We start from the raw sequence: 16,130 nt of genomic DNA on the forward strand, positions 1-16,130 counted from the left end.
TAACACCTTAGAAGAAATTTACTGCAACATTAGATTGTTGCCTAGGAAACTGATTTAAGTCTCTTATCAGGCATTATACTTCTATACAAAGATAACTAACATGGTCTTCGGAATTTTGAAAAACATCTATCCTACAACCATTGTATTGATTTTGCCCAAATGTAATTTATGGCATATATGTAGCTCTAAAGATAGAAATAATAATACAGCATTTGTGTTTTCCACTTCATAGCAAAAGTCATGCTTATGGAGGTGAATATTCACAGTCACATTAGTTGTTCTTCTCTTCACTCTATCCCCATCATAACTGAACAGGAAATTAAATCGAGACTGGGGGAGGTGGGGTGGGGTGGAATTTGTTTTGCCATATTATAGTCAGGTAATACATTATTACATTTCCATCATTTACTGAGATCTGAGTCACAAATAAAAACATCTCAGGGTCACCAAAATGTAACAATCTTTATTAAAAAACACATTTAAGGCTCCAGGTATTTTATGACCAAAAAAACCAGTAGTTTATTAAAAAAAAAAAAAAAAACAAAAACAAAACCAAAAAACAGCTATAGAAATGGAACGTGACCTGGAAAATGGGATTCATTGTATTTTTAAAAAGGCAGAGAACAGACTCAGTAAGTATCTTACATATACATCATACTTTGCTATAGCCAGAGTGCAATCCTGATTTTCTGTGAAAATCCAAGTACCTACAATAACTTACTGCAATAAGGGAAAAGTTAACTATAGTTTGAGTATTTCAAAGCACTAATTAAATTGCCTGGGAAAGTTCTGTTATGTTTGTCTTCAAAAAATAACACACTCACATTTATTTGATCAAAACATTAATTTAGGAAACTGCTGGTTCTTCAAGTTTTGTTGTAGGAAGCAGTTTTCTTGTTCACCAGTGTGCTTTTAATTACTCTCATAAACCCTTGACTATACAAACTCTAGACACACTAAAGTTTTTGTATTACTGCTTCACTGAAAATTAACCCAATATTATAATAAAAGACTTGGAGACACAGCTACCAACTGAAGAGAATTCATATTTTAAATCACTCTTTTAAAAAGTGAAATAAAGATTGTTTTCTGCCTTTAGTAAGACTAACATGTCAGTGTCTGTTAAGCTTTCATATAAGCTGATCATGCACAACAGTAACTTGCCTATTCAGCATAATGCAGCACTCTACAGGTCTTGATTCTGGAGATGCTCAGAGGACCAACTTCAGCTGAAGGCACTACTACTGAGTTTAATTAAAAAATGTTTCTGGAATACACAGCTTCAGATGTCTATTGATATTACACTTCTGATAGTCACTCAGTGCCAGTACTCTGGATTTTTTAATATAAATGCCACTAAGTATTAAAAGGTGACTCTTTAATTTGCTCATAAGCTTAAATTAATCAACTACTGGGACAAAAAACTTCTTAAAATATCAACAAATTATAGTGTTTTCAAACTATTCTCAAATAGCTTATACTTAAAAAAAAAAAAAAGAAATGAAAAGCTTTCCAACCTTTAATAAAGTTACTGTAATTTTAAGTTCTACACACCACTGAATCAGTAATCAAAACAGAATGGAACTCTGAAGCCTAGCACTGTTTGTAGCTATAAATGGAGACTATTCAGAAATCAATATTGTGCACAGCACAATATGCCTCCAGTTCCCTTCCTCCACTCCAATACAAAATTAACCAGCCACAGAAAAACACTCCACAACAAAATAGACATAAATTCTACAGCACTCTATAAAAGCAGATATGGAAAGAAGAGAAAGCTTAGAATTTTGACAGACAATTTGAGACAGCTGGGGATCTGGGAGCATGATGTCAGGTAACTCACAAAAATTTTGAAAAAGGACATTAAGTTAGAAACTTCTTTTAAAAATAGCCAGTAATACAACATCAATGTTAATGCCCTAATATCATTATCTCTTTTCAAGGACAGCAGTAAAATGAGTTGAGCAGTGTAGTTTGCTTGCACCTCCCAGAACAACTGCCTCATGCTCAGGCACATGGAGACCTCTTAATGTGAAGTTCATTTCGAGTAAACATTTCACACAGGAGTAACAGTCACTACTTTTTTTTTCATCCTGTAAAAACTTTATATGACTAAAAGCTACAGTCCATTATCTAACAGGAGGGAGACCACATAATCCTCTGAGGCTACAGGCCTCAGCAGACATAAGGCTCTGGTTAAAGTGGTCTGCAAATAAAACCTTCAATCTTTAACACGAGTCAAAAATAACACTTATGTTTCAATGTAATTTTTAGATGACTGTCTCAGGGAGTGGGTAGCAACCATATAGCATGAAACTAATTACTGAAAAGACATTCCTGGAACCTTTAAAAAATCCCAACCAGCACAGAGAAAGCAGTGACTGCATGACAACTGAATACTGACATGTTACTATACAATTATTTCAACTCCAACAACATCAGTAAGATGCCTACCAGTATATTATAATTAGCTCAGGAAGTTTGCAACATGTTCCACGTCAGCTGCTAAGGGCGGGGGAGAAAGTGTCTTTTACTTTTTGGTCTTAAAAAAGAAGTTGCTATATTTCACTTACCAGTTCCTATATAGGCTTTAAAGCGTCCTGATAGTCTGTTGACAAAGGCACCTAAAACATCTAATCCCAGTAGTGCTACCTGTTGAAACAAAAGCATATTATAAAGATGTTATGAAACAGATCACTAAAGAATTTTTTAGAATATATTTCAAATAAATTAGACATATAAATTCACGCATGCTGAATAGACTGTATCTTAACCTAAAGATAAATAAAAGTTTCAATTAAAGAGCTGATAATTCCTTCAAGGTTTTTATAAGACAAAGTTATCAGAATATGTTTGGAATGGATCAAGTTTATTTACATATACCAGGGCAGTTCAGATTTTTCAGTTCTTGCCTTAAACCAGAAGAAAATAAATATTAGAAATCCAGTGGGTTTGTATTTTCAGAAACAAAGCCCAGACAAAATCAAGGTTTAAACAGTTTCCCAGATGCTAAGAGTTTACCTCAATCTGGCTGCTTAGCTCATCCACTAAGGTAATTACATCATTTTCCAAACTCCCAAAAGAAAAGAACTGACAGAAGCTAATACTGTTTTCCTTAGCAGTTCAGACTGCACCATTTGTCCACCTGCTTGTTAAGCCTGGGAAGCTTTATTTCCCATTTGTTCGTTAACAAAATAGAAATTAAACCAAACAAAACCAACAAGAACAAAAACAAAAAACCAACCAAACAGAAAACAGAAAGAAGTTCAAAATACTACTGGAATGGTAAGGAATTTCCCATCTATGAACAGAAGCTAGATGAGGGGACAATATCCACTAATACAGAAACAAAAACACAATCAGAAATTATCACACTGAATTATTTTATTAAGTCAGGACACCCTTTTCACTGTTAATGATCCTACATATTGCTCCAAGATTTCATTTTTAATTTCCTATAATAGTTCATTAGGAACACCTTTCACATTTGCATTTTCAAATCTTGTAGTTAACTCAATTTGCTGCCCAGGAAGGTGCAAATGGAACAACCATTTGTCAAAGGAATAATCTCCTGAAGCTTGGGTATTCCCAGCAGCTTTTCCTCCTCTTTATTTTCAAGTAAGACATGCACTGCAAATTTTTCCCCATGAACTCATGAGCAGAATTCCTCCCCTTTATTAGCTATTTACTTTCATAAAACATGGAACCATATTTTCTTGGACCACTCTGTTTCCTTAAGATCCTTATCTGCCACAACTGTCCACACTAGACAGCAGGCCAAAAAAAAAAAAAAATCTGACTGGATATGCACGTGCATACACATGGCCCACGCACATAGGATCACATGAGCCTTGTTTCCATAGGAAACTAGACAATTAAGGCCACCACAAAATCCAGGATCAGAAGCAGCTCCATAATTAAGAAGATTTTAGTAAATTCATTATTAGCACAATAGATCTTCTTTTAAACAGGAAGCATAAAACTTAGTTCCAAGTTAGTGCAACTGACTTGGATGCAATTTTATTATACACTAGAACAGAGAATAGTAAATATAAGATGGTGTCACTGGCTTAAATTAATATATTACCAACAAGTAACTGTATCCATAGCTTCGGATGAGAAAATAGAATACTATAACTAATAGCTTACTTAGATGGGAAAAAAAAAAAAAAGCTTTTACAATACTGTCAAGACATCCCACAAACTCTTTCTTTTAATGTTACTTTTGAAATTGTTGAGCTGTATGGAACCAGAGTCAAAATCTCCACCTAAAAAAGCAATGCCTGAAAGAAATAAGAAATTCATTCTGGATATACATTGTTTTCCTATGCTTCTGTTTTCCTGACTACAAGTTGCACCTTAGACTTGTCTTCCAGTGACAACTTCTAAGATACCTTTCCACGCAAATATTTTGGGGTCTATTAGTGCACAAACAGCAGCCTTTGCTTCTTCAAAGGTTACAGAGTCTCTCGCTCTTCTCTGCACATTTGATTACCTTTCTGAAATCTGTGTTGAAGATTTTCTACCGTTTTGAACAAGTGCTGCTCAGAAACCTAAAAACAGCAAAGCCTGCATGTGTGAGCTGTAGCTCATACAAAGTCCTCTGTGGTCTGCAACTTCGGAAAGACAACAGGTATGAAAAGTCACAGTATTTGGAGAGTAAGAAAGTATGATGTGACTGCAAGCTGAAGTAATGGGAAACTGCTCTAGCTACAAAATTGGTTCTCATTTCACATTACAAGTCAGCTGAACCACACAGCTACAGAGTATAACAAGTTAACTGTCTCTTAGTAGTTTTGTAAATTTGTTTAACATTTCTCTGCTTTAATACACAATGTTCTGTGTTCCAGAATCTTCTAGTAGGTATCATCTGTGCAGTATTCAAGCAGCCCTTTGGAAGGAGCCCTTAACAATTTATATGGGGCCACATGAGCAGCATTCAAAAAAAAAAAAAAAAATCTTAAGTTGAGGCAGAACTGATCTTCAACAAACAGGTTCCAAACTCTGAGACACGATGTGGGACCACTTACCAACACAGGTTCTCCACTATCAATAGAAAAACCTTTCACCAGGATCATTGCTCTTTCCCCACTAGCTTCAATGAGGGATGAATGCCTTCTGGGATTAAAATCAATGGATTTGTTTCTTACTCTGCATTCATTAAGCCTTCTGCTTGCTGCCTAGAAAGAGCCTTTGTATGTTGAGACTGATTCATCAGCTCCTATTGTTTGAAGCATTTAAACACTGCTTTTAAGGTTCAGAGGGGAAAAGAAATTTAGGCTCATTTGAACTGGAGTTGGTTAGTTGTTGAGCTGTTTTTTAACAAGCCAGTGCTCAGGACCATCCTTGACTTCTCAGACAACAACAAAATTGCCATATCAACTGACAAATATTTTATCTGTTCTGGATAAAAAAGGACCAGACTCTTCAGTGAAATCAAGATGTTCCAACCAAAATGCAATTATGAACTGAACCAGTGATTAGTAATTGAGCTTATTCTTGTTCTGCCAGCTTGTTCCTTTTCCAGCTCTCTTTCTATACATGCTTTCCAGAACCGCCTCTGCTCTTCTCTGGATAACCTCTGTTTTCGCTTAGGAAAAGAAATACTGTTCTTCAAACCATACCTGGATAACCATGCATGCTTACTGCTATTCTCACGGTGATTCTGTAATTTCCCATGCCTGTGGGGGCCATGAAGGGGCAGGACACTACCAGGAAACCATCTCTAAATGCATTAAGTTGCCAAATGACCTTAATATGAATGTCCTTGGATAGATGCCAAGGATAGAATGCCCTTGTCATAGGATCCCTATACTGTATATAGAAATACAGATTCTGCAGATCACAATCTGTGAACTAGTCATGAGAATCTAATGGGGTAATTATGAAGGTCACTATCTGCAACTCCAAAGAATGAAGTAAAGGCACTGCACTTCCTGTCACCACAGGGACAGCTGTGGTATCACTAACAATCACTGACAAACAGAAAAGAGCATGCCAAACAAATACGCCCTGCAAGAACAAGCATTGTTCCAGCCCTGCAGTGCTGGAGCAAGACATATGCAAGAACTTCAGGAGATTTTTTCTAAAGTATTGTCAGCCAAGACCAAAAGTACACTTTCTCAGTTCTCAAGTAATCTCAAGCAGCTTGCAAGTAGCTCAACATGATATAAAAACATCCAGTCGCCTGTGCTTCGCTTCTAAAGTTTCATATTCTTAGTTCTCTCTACTCATCTTCCTGGATACATTTCTGCTCCTCTATTGCACAGGATGCTCAATCACTTTTTGCTCCCTTTACTGTTTCTCACTCCAATTCTATCCATCTTGCCCACTTTACTACCCATATTCCATTTCCCATAGATCTACCCATATTCCATTTCCTCCCTTAACACAAAAGCTTGCACAGACACAAAAAAAGTGCCCCTGACTCCATGGGCAGAAGGAAGCTTTTCTTTTCCTGGGTCATTTCTTCAATCCACATGGCTCTTCAGTCTTAGTCATGTCATCTTTAGACTCCATTCTCCCCGCCACTCAGCAGCAACTGGGCAGCCGCCTCTGCTGACAGCAGCCAAAACTGCAGTCCCAGCTGCTGAACGTACTCTATACTTAAGATATTTTAGCTGATAAGAAAACATTATTTCCATTCTCTTGATTATGTCATCTTCAAGGGTAAAAATGACACATTTCCAATTCGAACAGTGGGTATTTTTTTTAAACACACATCACATCCCATTGCAAGGAGAGAGACAGAATTGCTGGTAATCTAACATTAAGTCTTCGAGTTCAACAATTTGAGTCCAAGTTCATTATCAAACATAGAGACTCCTGTATCTAAAAATGCAAGGTTACTCACTTCAAAACAATGTTTTGCAACTACTGACAAGGTAAGAGTCTCCTGGAGTATCCAGGCTTTGCTACTGTTAAAACTACACATCAGCAGCAACCCTTGTTGTCTCAAAAGGGGCAGAGAGTACCAAACTCCTTCTGATAACCTTCCCTTCACAATTCTCCTGTGAGGACCAACCACGAAACATTTCAGCTTTGCAGTCCAAGTACCTGCACTACCAGAGCATTGCTGAATGAATTGCCCATATTTATCCAGAAACTGATGAGCACATTTCTACACTGAAAAAGCTTGGCTTCTTCGGAGGACCTTCTCGACAGGCACAGTTCTGAGAGGTCCTTGTTAAGTTGACCTCTCCTGTACTGTAGCCAGAAAAAGTAAGCATAATGCTCTCATAAATATTTTAAAGCTCATAAAAATATGAAAATATGTTTTAATGCCCTTTCCCCAAGTTGGGAACTTCAATATTCCCATCTTCCCTCTCCTTGCACCAATTAAGAAACCTTTAGCCAATTTTGAAGAACTCAAAATGGTTACTAGAAAAAAAATGTTTTCAGCCTTCTGTTATTTCAAAATCTCTCATTACCTTCAAAGTGACTTGCATAGGGACTGAAAGTGTGATCTCCAAACTGTTCTGTATTCTCTGGACAATACAGTGATCAGTACTGTAAAATTCATGTACTGCCGCCAGCTTGATCCTGAACTGTAGACATTACAGGAATATCTACAGTTTGCTTTACATGTACATTAAACGCTCCTCCTTTGTCTATTGTCATAAATTTTTCATAGGTATTGTTCCAAGGATGTGAGCATAAAACTAAAGTATATTATGCAGCAACACCTGACACTGTAAGCCCTTTTCCTTTTGAGATTGTTGGGCTCAAACTTCATGTGCTGCAGTGGAAAAAGTTTCAAGACAGAGCCTCTTTAAAAGCAGTGGGAAGACAAGGAGGTGTATGGTATTTATACAAAATATTTAATACTGAAAGAAAAAAGAAAGCTTTTTTCTCTCAAAAGCCTTTCGAAGCACACTGATGGAGCAAAACAAAACCCACTTTATTTTGGGACTTAGTTCTTCCAGAAGAATAAAATTTTTTTTGTGCCCAAGGTCTCTTATTTCCTTTCCCATTTCCTCTTATTTAAACTGTATTAAACATACAGTGATCCCCATTCTCTGCTACCTATTCCTACCTCTGCACCAGCTCCTCTACTTGTGGGGAGACACGCATTCACGCAGCTGAACAGTAACCCGCTTTGGGAAACCAGCCCAACAAACGAACAAGAGGAAGCATCTTCTCAGCCAGGTCTCTTCCCTCAGCCTGTTTACTGTGCAAGCCTCACAAGCACTCGCCTCAGAGCAATGAAGGAATGACGCACCATCCCCGTTCTGCGGCCAGGGAGAGAAACTGCTTGAATCAGCAATGCCACTAAAAACGCAGATTGGACCACGTACAGCTCACGTGCACTGACTGCTGAGAGTTCCACTCTGAAGGATGCACCTCTCCTCTTACACACTGCACAGAGCTTGGCGAGGGTCTCTGTTCACGCCCAAATCAATCAAACCACAGGCTAAAAGGGGCAGTGCTGTTATCCCTCTCAACTTGCAGGCATATTTGATCTGATGCACTTAAATCTCCTGTAACAGGAGTCAAATCAGCTTGCTGAAACACTGGAAAATGAACATCAGCAAAAAGTTAAATTGCTCAAGAATGACAGTGAGAACACACGGCAACAGGAGTAGCAGAGCTGCTATTTCAACAGGGACTACAGATAGGCTGGGTAACACAAACTGAAGCTGCAAAGCAATGGAGAATTGTCAATTCCACCTCTGGAGAAGATGCCCGAGTCTTTGAGACTACATATTCCCCACTCCTAATTAAAGACCAGACAAAATTGGTTTCAATTAAACTTAAAATAATTAAAACTTCTTGCTAGTGTCCCTTGTCTTCTGGAGATCTGTTTGATTATTTGGCTAACATTCAACAGCTGATTTAACATTCCATGAACGGGACATACATAATATATGAAAAAAACAGTAATTATTACTCAAGAAAGAACTGAATCCTTGAGCTTTAAAATTGGATTCATACACGGACAGGTCAAACCACATTCTTGTTATACAGAAACAGGGGAATTAACTCCCACATAGGCAAGATCAAATAAATAACTTGAAGAAAGGAAGAATGAAATTCAGCAAAGAGCCCAAAATCAAACATTTACCCTCCAAAGACATTTAAATTACCACTACTTGTTGACAAAGACTAAGGAAATACCAGGATCTATACAGTAAATGAAAAATAAAGGTGGGTCCTCTTTTATTCCATTTCTCTGTCCTGCAAGTTACAATCCTACAACTCCCTATAGCATTTGCCTTTTGTGTAGCATATGTTGGCTTGTGTTCAATTTCAGATCCAAAATAACCTACACATTTTTCTTCCTAAGGTCTGCTACCTAATCACATACCCCACACATCCTGCATTTCTGCATTCATCCATTTGTACTGAAATGTACAACCACACATTTCTTATCTCTGAACTCTCCTCTTTTTTTTCAGATCTCAGTATCTCTGCTTTGTTCAAATAATTTAAAATTCTAGCTTGTACTTAGCACATATACATGCAGTCAATGAACTTACAACTGCTCCTAGCTCTTTGCAAGAACTTCAGACAAACATCCTAATCACTTGTCTTTAACTATTTGCACAAGTCCAGTTCACATCAACTCTTCCTGTCTGGAAATTGAAAGCTCCTCCTGCTGGCCTTTTGTTGAACTGAAGACAAACCAAAATCAATACTTGCCAAACCAAGAAAATACAAAAATGGGGCAGTAACATTACTGGTATTTTAGTATCTTTTGGTATTTGGTGTTGAGACAAATGAAGCTAAGAAAAATCTCACCTTGCAGGAAGCACAGAATAAAAGATAATTCCAAGGATTCACCTAAAAGAACCATATTATCCACACTATCAGAAACAGATAGTGTGAAATCTGATTTCCTTCTTCCCATGGCAAACTGCTGCTCTGACATAAGACCAGCAATCATTAACTATTTTTCTACTGCAATTGAGGAATAAAAGCTAATACACTGACCACAAAGGCAGGGAATCCAAAGCTGGCTCATAGTCACAAACATTCCTAATTATTCTTTTCATATAAAATGACCTTGAGAAAATACAATAATTTTAATTGTGGGGTTTTATTACTTTTATTACTTTTGATCTGGTGTGTTTTGCATAAAGAACAAGTGACTTACGTGGCTTTATTACTCAAAAAATAATTTTTATGAGAGTAACTATTCAATTTTTAAAAAACTTACAATGCTAACAGTCACAAGTAGGTTTGCAAGGCTCTACTTGAAAAGCAGTATTTCTGCATCCCACATCTCTTCAGCAGAAGTTCAAAGCAGATTTCCAGATTACTTGAGTCAGACACAGAACAATTTGAGTCACCAGACTGCACAGTTAGATAATACTGTAATTATTTCAAGTAACTATCAAGTACAAGAGAAAACAAGAGATGTATTAAGCAAAACTCATGTATACACAGATGAAGATCCAGGTTAACCCAGGAACACCAGGAAATATCAATCAGTAGCCGTAACCTCAGAATGGGGAATTAATTTACTGCTTGAAGTTCACCACAGCCTGAATGCAAACATTAACACTTCCAATTTTCTGGGATTGCCAAGTATTTCAGAGCTTGAGGAGAACAAATACTAGCAGTGTAACACCATCACTCAACTACACAGAGTTGAGTCACTCACTCTATACTTTGCATTTAATATAAATACTCCTATGCCTCACAGCCTTAAGAAAACAGTCAGAGGAGGGGGGGATAGGGATTGACAGACACACAAAAAAACAAAGCCCTATATTGTAGAAGAGAGGCCAGTCCCAATCAATATTAAATAAACCAGATCAGCAAGCAAACAACTTTCAGTTCAGTGAAGAATTATTTCATTCTAACGACATCCAAAATAACAGTTTAAATTATGCACATCTTCCGGGTACTCTCTGACGTTGTAAAGCTTTCAACAGTTTTTAGAAGCTAATTTATCATAGACTGCACAGACATAGTAACTGAAGTCCTCCTAATACACCATTGACTCATCTCTCTCTAGGTCACTGTCCCAAGTTCTGCAAACAACTTTCACTACAACTTCATACTACTTGCAGATGAGTCAACACATTCTTAATCCCACCTTTTTGATTTACTAATAACTCAAGCTAGTGATTGTGTTTTCCATATCAATGAGCTAGATGAACTCAGAAATTTTCCTATCTGCTTTCTCAGTTTGGAACTGCCAGGCTGTTTATTAAACAACTATAATTCAACCTTCCTAATAACAAGCCCATACTTAGAACAACAGAATCATTTTGGTTGGAAAAGACCTTTAAGATCATTAAGTCCAACCTGTTTACTGAACACCTATTCTCCTCTTCCCCACTCATTATCAAGTCTGCCAAATCAACCCTCCCATTCCCTCCAGATCCTCTCCCTTCTGATTGTATAAGGCAAAAACTTTTTAGGGTGGCATGTCATAGAAAGTTTTCTCTTTACAGGCAGGAGTTGAGATAGAGCTCCCAGATCACACATCTTTGCTTTCAAGTATGGTCAGAAGAGCACACTGCATGCAAGAACAGTTTTCGTACAGAAGGAAAGATGGCACAACCAGAGCAAGTGACATTAGTTATCCCCTCACTATCCACACCCGTCAACAACAGTGGAAAAATGCTCCCCCTCAAAATCTCCCCCAGTATTCCCCACTTTTATATCCAACTCATCTAGTTCAGCAGTTCTGATAAATAAGCCAGTCTCCAGCCATTATCACTGCTCGTGATATTGCCAGTCATGTCAACAGGGAAGGATTCATTACTTTGGAACTCTGAAGACCTCAAACACCTTCAGCAAGAAACAAGAAAAAAAGAGATGAATAAGCGGAATTGTCCAAGTGCTCTACGTATCCATTCCTCGGTAAAGGAAAGGGTGACTAAGAGCTTATTAAAAATACAGTAACCAAGAATAAAGATCACCAGTATTTTTCCTGAGAATACTCAGAAGCCTGTGGCAGTCATTCCTTTATATTGTTCAGGCCCTGAGTTTAATAACAAATTAACATGTAACATTTAAACATGTAACATGTCTGTTTGCATAAGACAAAATACACTAGCAAAACATAAACCAGTTTTCCAGAGTATTTTTCATTTTCATTTTGAAGTAGCACATGCTGGCAGTCGCAGGTAGGAACACTGTATTTGATCATGAACAAAACATCCAAAAAGTTGGGCTGTTGCCATTAATATAATGCATATAAAATGTTTTGAAATAGAATGCTGCATGTATAGAGAGTCACCAGTAAGAGGACACAGAGAAGAGATAACAAAAATACTTTAGTTATTATGCAAGCTATTTTTCAAAATCTTAAAATTTGTAATACTCTCATCTTGCATGAGTCTTTTCAGCGGTACCCACCGATCGAACAAGGGGCAACAGACACAACCTGAAACATGGAAAGTTCCGCCTGAATATGAGGGAAAGCTTCCTTTACTTTTAGTGTGACAGAGGACTGGAACGGGCTGTCTGCCCAGAGAGGCTGTGGAGTCTCCTTCTCCAGGAATACTCAACACCTGCCTGGCTGTGATTCTGTGCAACCTGCTGTAGCTGAACCTGCTTTAGCAGGGGGTTTGGACTAGGTGATCTCCCTTCCAACTCCAACTATTCCGTGATTCTGTGACTGAGGCTTGTGGATTACTGAGTACTCATTCATCCTACGATCCAAACAGCTAAGGAGTTCTGTCATTTTACATCAACAATACACAAAATGTCCTACACTATGAAAAGTACACTTTGAAAAGCAAATTTCCAGTATTAATGCCCCATTCCGCCAATTTATAAGTGCAGAAAGAAACTTTCACATTACGCTGTTAAGTAACTAGATAGCCCTCTTTAAGCAGAAGGGTGTTTTTAAAGATCTGTCTAGGCTTAGCGGGAATCAATTATCCCCAACAACTGTCCTCAGATGACGAATTTAAAGGCGAATGAATTGTATTTGTCCCACACACGTTATTTCCCCAAGCTAACCTGACCTCTGACGACAAAAACACTTCCAAAATAAATAAATCATATGCGCAAATGGAGTTAAGCCTTCTTATTTATTTTCAGAGCTCAAACTCAGAAGCGCTACGTACAAAAGAAAAAAAACAAAACAAAAAAAAAAAACCAACCAACAAAAACAGCCCAACGCCTCCTGAGTGTCGGAAAACAGAAGAAGCCCGACGATAATCTCAGTGCAGGGAGTTTAAAGGTCCGAAGTGCGAGCGGCCCGGGAAGGCAGAGGAGGGGCGGGCAGGGCGGGTCTGGCCCGAGCGCGGCCCAGCAGCGCCCCCAGGCGGCGGCGGCGCGCACATGCCCCGGCCGCACCGCGCCGGGGAGTGGGGGGGGGAGGGAGGAAAAAAAATATATTAAAAAAAAAAAATTAACAAAATCGCCGGTGCGAACACGATTGTCCTTGGCAATAAAACTGCGCTGTCAATCGCCTTAACGGGTGACCTACGCCAGAACAATTCGCAAGTGTTACACACAGTGCGTGAGGGCGCGATCGCTGCTTCCCTGCAGGCTCAGCCTAAAAGACACACGCACACAGAAAAAAGCGAAACGTGAGTCATCATCGGGCTGCCGTAAAGGTGCTGCAGAACTTCCCACGTACGGGAGAGTCACCTAAAGACGATACAAACAACTTTAAACTTACAGTGGGAACCCCGAGAAGCCAATTATTCATTTAAATCATATGAAATACAACACAGCGTGATACAAATCCGGTGAAAACACCACTCTTTACGGCCTGCAGAAAACGATGGCAATCCCATGAAACATTACACCCAAGAAGAGAGAACATGGAAAGGGAGTGGTAAAGAAAAAAAAACAAAAATCATCACCTATCTTGTTTCTGAATAAGAAACACATCTCGAGTATTATAATTGCGGGGGTGCTTTTTTACACATTATGTGTAAAAAAAAAATAAACCAACAAAACAAAACCAAAATACCGTTTAACTAACGATAAAAGTAAAACCAAAACCCCCCATTACGGCTTCTTTTAGGACAGAGGAATAGAAACAAGTAAACATTAACCACCCTTACAAAATTTCGGAATTTCCCTTTGTGGGCGAAGGGATAAAACTGGTACAAATGTAGTTTTATTTCTGCTCTTACCTGATTAAAAAGTAATCCGGGGCTCTGAAGCTCCCCTACCATGATGAATCATGGTCTTCCCGCACCAAGCCCCGCCGAGCAGCCTTACCTTAAAATTACTGGAGTTGACCCACGCTGTTAACTCGTCGATCACTTTGTCAAGGCGCTGCTGGTCCTGCTCCAGATCGGGGGACCTCGCCGGGTCGCTCAGGTACTCCAGCAGCTCCTGGCCGACCTGCATCCTGCGGCCCACGTCCTTCTGCTGTACCTGGTCGCAGAAATAATCCATACCGGCGGGCTCCATCTTCGGACGCTGCGGAAAAGTTTTTTCGGAGGCGAGGCGAGGCGAGCGGCCTCAGGGCCGGGAGCGCGGCCAGGGCAGGGCGGGCGGCGCAGGGGGCAGACACAGGGCCGCCGTCCTCATGGAGCCTCCGAGCCCGGCGCTCTCCGCCCCGGCCCCGCGCCCGCCGCCCCCATGCGCACACGGGCGGCCGCCTCGCCTCGCCTCCCCTCCCCGCGGGGCGAGCCCTCCGGCGGGCGGGGAGCGCGGGGCTGCGGCGGCCCGAGGGCTCGGCGGGAGCCGCCTACTCGGGCGCGGGGCTTTCCAGCCGCCTCCGCGCCGTCCCGAGGGATCCCGGCAGGGCTCCCGCCGCCGCCGCCGCCCCTCCTCTTCCCCCGCCGGGGGACGAGAAATCGGAGCTCGGGAGCAGAGGCGCTGCGGCTGGAAGGGCTCAGGGGGTTCCCGCGGGAGGAGCGATCCCTGGGCCGCCGCTCACGGGCACCGGCGAGGCCGGCGCGGACATCTCATGCTCCTGGCGCCGCGGCCTTCGGCCCCTCCAGCCCGCCCGCGGGGCGCCTCCCAAACTTTCGCCGCGGCGGGTATCAGCGCCTCTCGCTCCCCTCCACTGCGGGCCGGGCCGGGCCGGGCCGGGCGAGTCCCCCCTGGGAGCCGCTCACGCTCCGCCGCGCCTTCTCCCGCCGGGCTCTGCCGCGGCGGCGCCGCCTCCGTCCCGTGGAAGTTGCGCCTCCCGCCGCCGCTGCCGCCCCGACCGGCGCCAGGCGGACACACACCGGGCGTGGCGCGCGCAGCCCCGCCTCCCGCCGCGGATCCCGCTTCCCCTGGGAGAGCGCGCGCCTGGGCGGCGCGTCCCGCCCCGCGCTGCGGCGGGATGGGAGGGCTGGATGGATGGAGGGATGGGGGACAGACAGCACGCCCTCCCACAGAGTGCCCCGGCGAGACCCCTGCGGGTCGTGTCCGCCGGCGGCGGGAGGCGCATGCGCTGCTCGCCGCGGTGCCAGCCCGGCGTCCTGGGGAGAATGGAGAAGTGTGGGAGGAACAGGGGAAGCGGCGCGAAAGGTGCCGGGGTGCTCGGGTGCTTTCCTCCCTCCTTGCCTCCCTTCCCCCTCCCAGCGGGATCCCGGCTTTGCCCAGCCATGCTCTGCAGCCCCTCTCGCCTTGCTCCGCGCTCAGGTGTGAGGTGGGGGGGAGGCCCCCGCGGAACCATCCCGAAACGCCGGGCGCGGTTGGATCTGCAGCGCTGCTGTCCGCAAAATGGGGTCCGGCATCCGGTGTGCAATAACGCTCCAGAGAGACATGGGTTATTCCCTTCGGAGCTGCGTAACACCTTGGGTGCTCAGTGCTATTCCAGAAATCCAGCACAACACACCGGACTTCCCGCGCCATTATTTACCCAGAATCGCAGAATTGTTAGGGTTGGAAGGGACTTCTGCAGATCATCTAGTTTGACCCCCTTGCCAAGGCAGGGTCACCTAGAGCAGGTTACACAGGAACATGTCCAGCCATGTTCTGAATGTCTCCGTAGAGGGAGACTCCAACACCTCTCAGGACAGCCTGTTCCAGTGCTCTGCCACCCTCACTGGAAAGTTCTTCCTCATCTGAGGTGGAACTTCTTGTGTTTTAGTTTATGGCCATTGCTCCTCAATCTGTCGCTGGGCACCACTGAAAATCGTCTGGCACCATCCTGTTGGCACCCACCTTTGAGATACTTATATGCATTAATGAGATCCCCTCTTAGTCTTCTCTAGACTAAACAGGCCCAGCTCCTGCAGTGTCTCCTCATAAGAAAGATGCTCCAT

At 42.0% G+C, this 16,130-nt stretch overlaps 1 protein-coding gene across 28 annotated transcripts in view; it reads right to left on the minus strand.

Moving 5' to 3' along the window:
• The window catches only part of CLASP2 (cytoplasmic linker associated protein 2), a 143,953-nt gene extending 129,599 nt beyond the window's left edge, over positions 1-14,354 (minus strand). For all 28 annotated transcript variants that reach the window (XM_050331649.1, XM_050331627.1, XM_050331794.1 and 25 more), the window contains exons 1-2: positions 14,143-14,354; positions 2,574-2,652 (exon numbers count right to left, since the gene is read on the minus strand). In XM_050331649.1, the coding sequence (XP_050187606.1) occupies positions 2,574-2,652; positions 14,143-14,337 (274 nt within the window). In that variant the 5' untranslated portion in view covers positions 14,338-14,354. The remainder of the gene's footprint in view (positions 1-2,573; positions 2,653-14,142) is intronic.
• Positions 14,355-16,130: the final 1,776 nt, after the last annotated feature.

Source organism: Myiozetetes cayanensis, unplaced genomic scaffold, assembly GCF_022539395.1.
Source record: "Myiozetetes cayanensis isolate MyiCay16 unplaced genomic scaffold, myiCay2020 scf1, whole genome shotgun sequence".
In the NCBI taxonomy this organism is placed as follows: domain Eukaryota; kingdom Metazoa; phylum Chordata; class Aves; order Passeriformes; family Tyrannidae; genus Myiozetetes; species Myiozetetes cayanensis.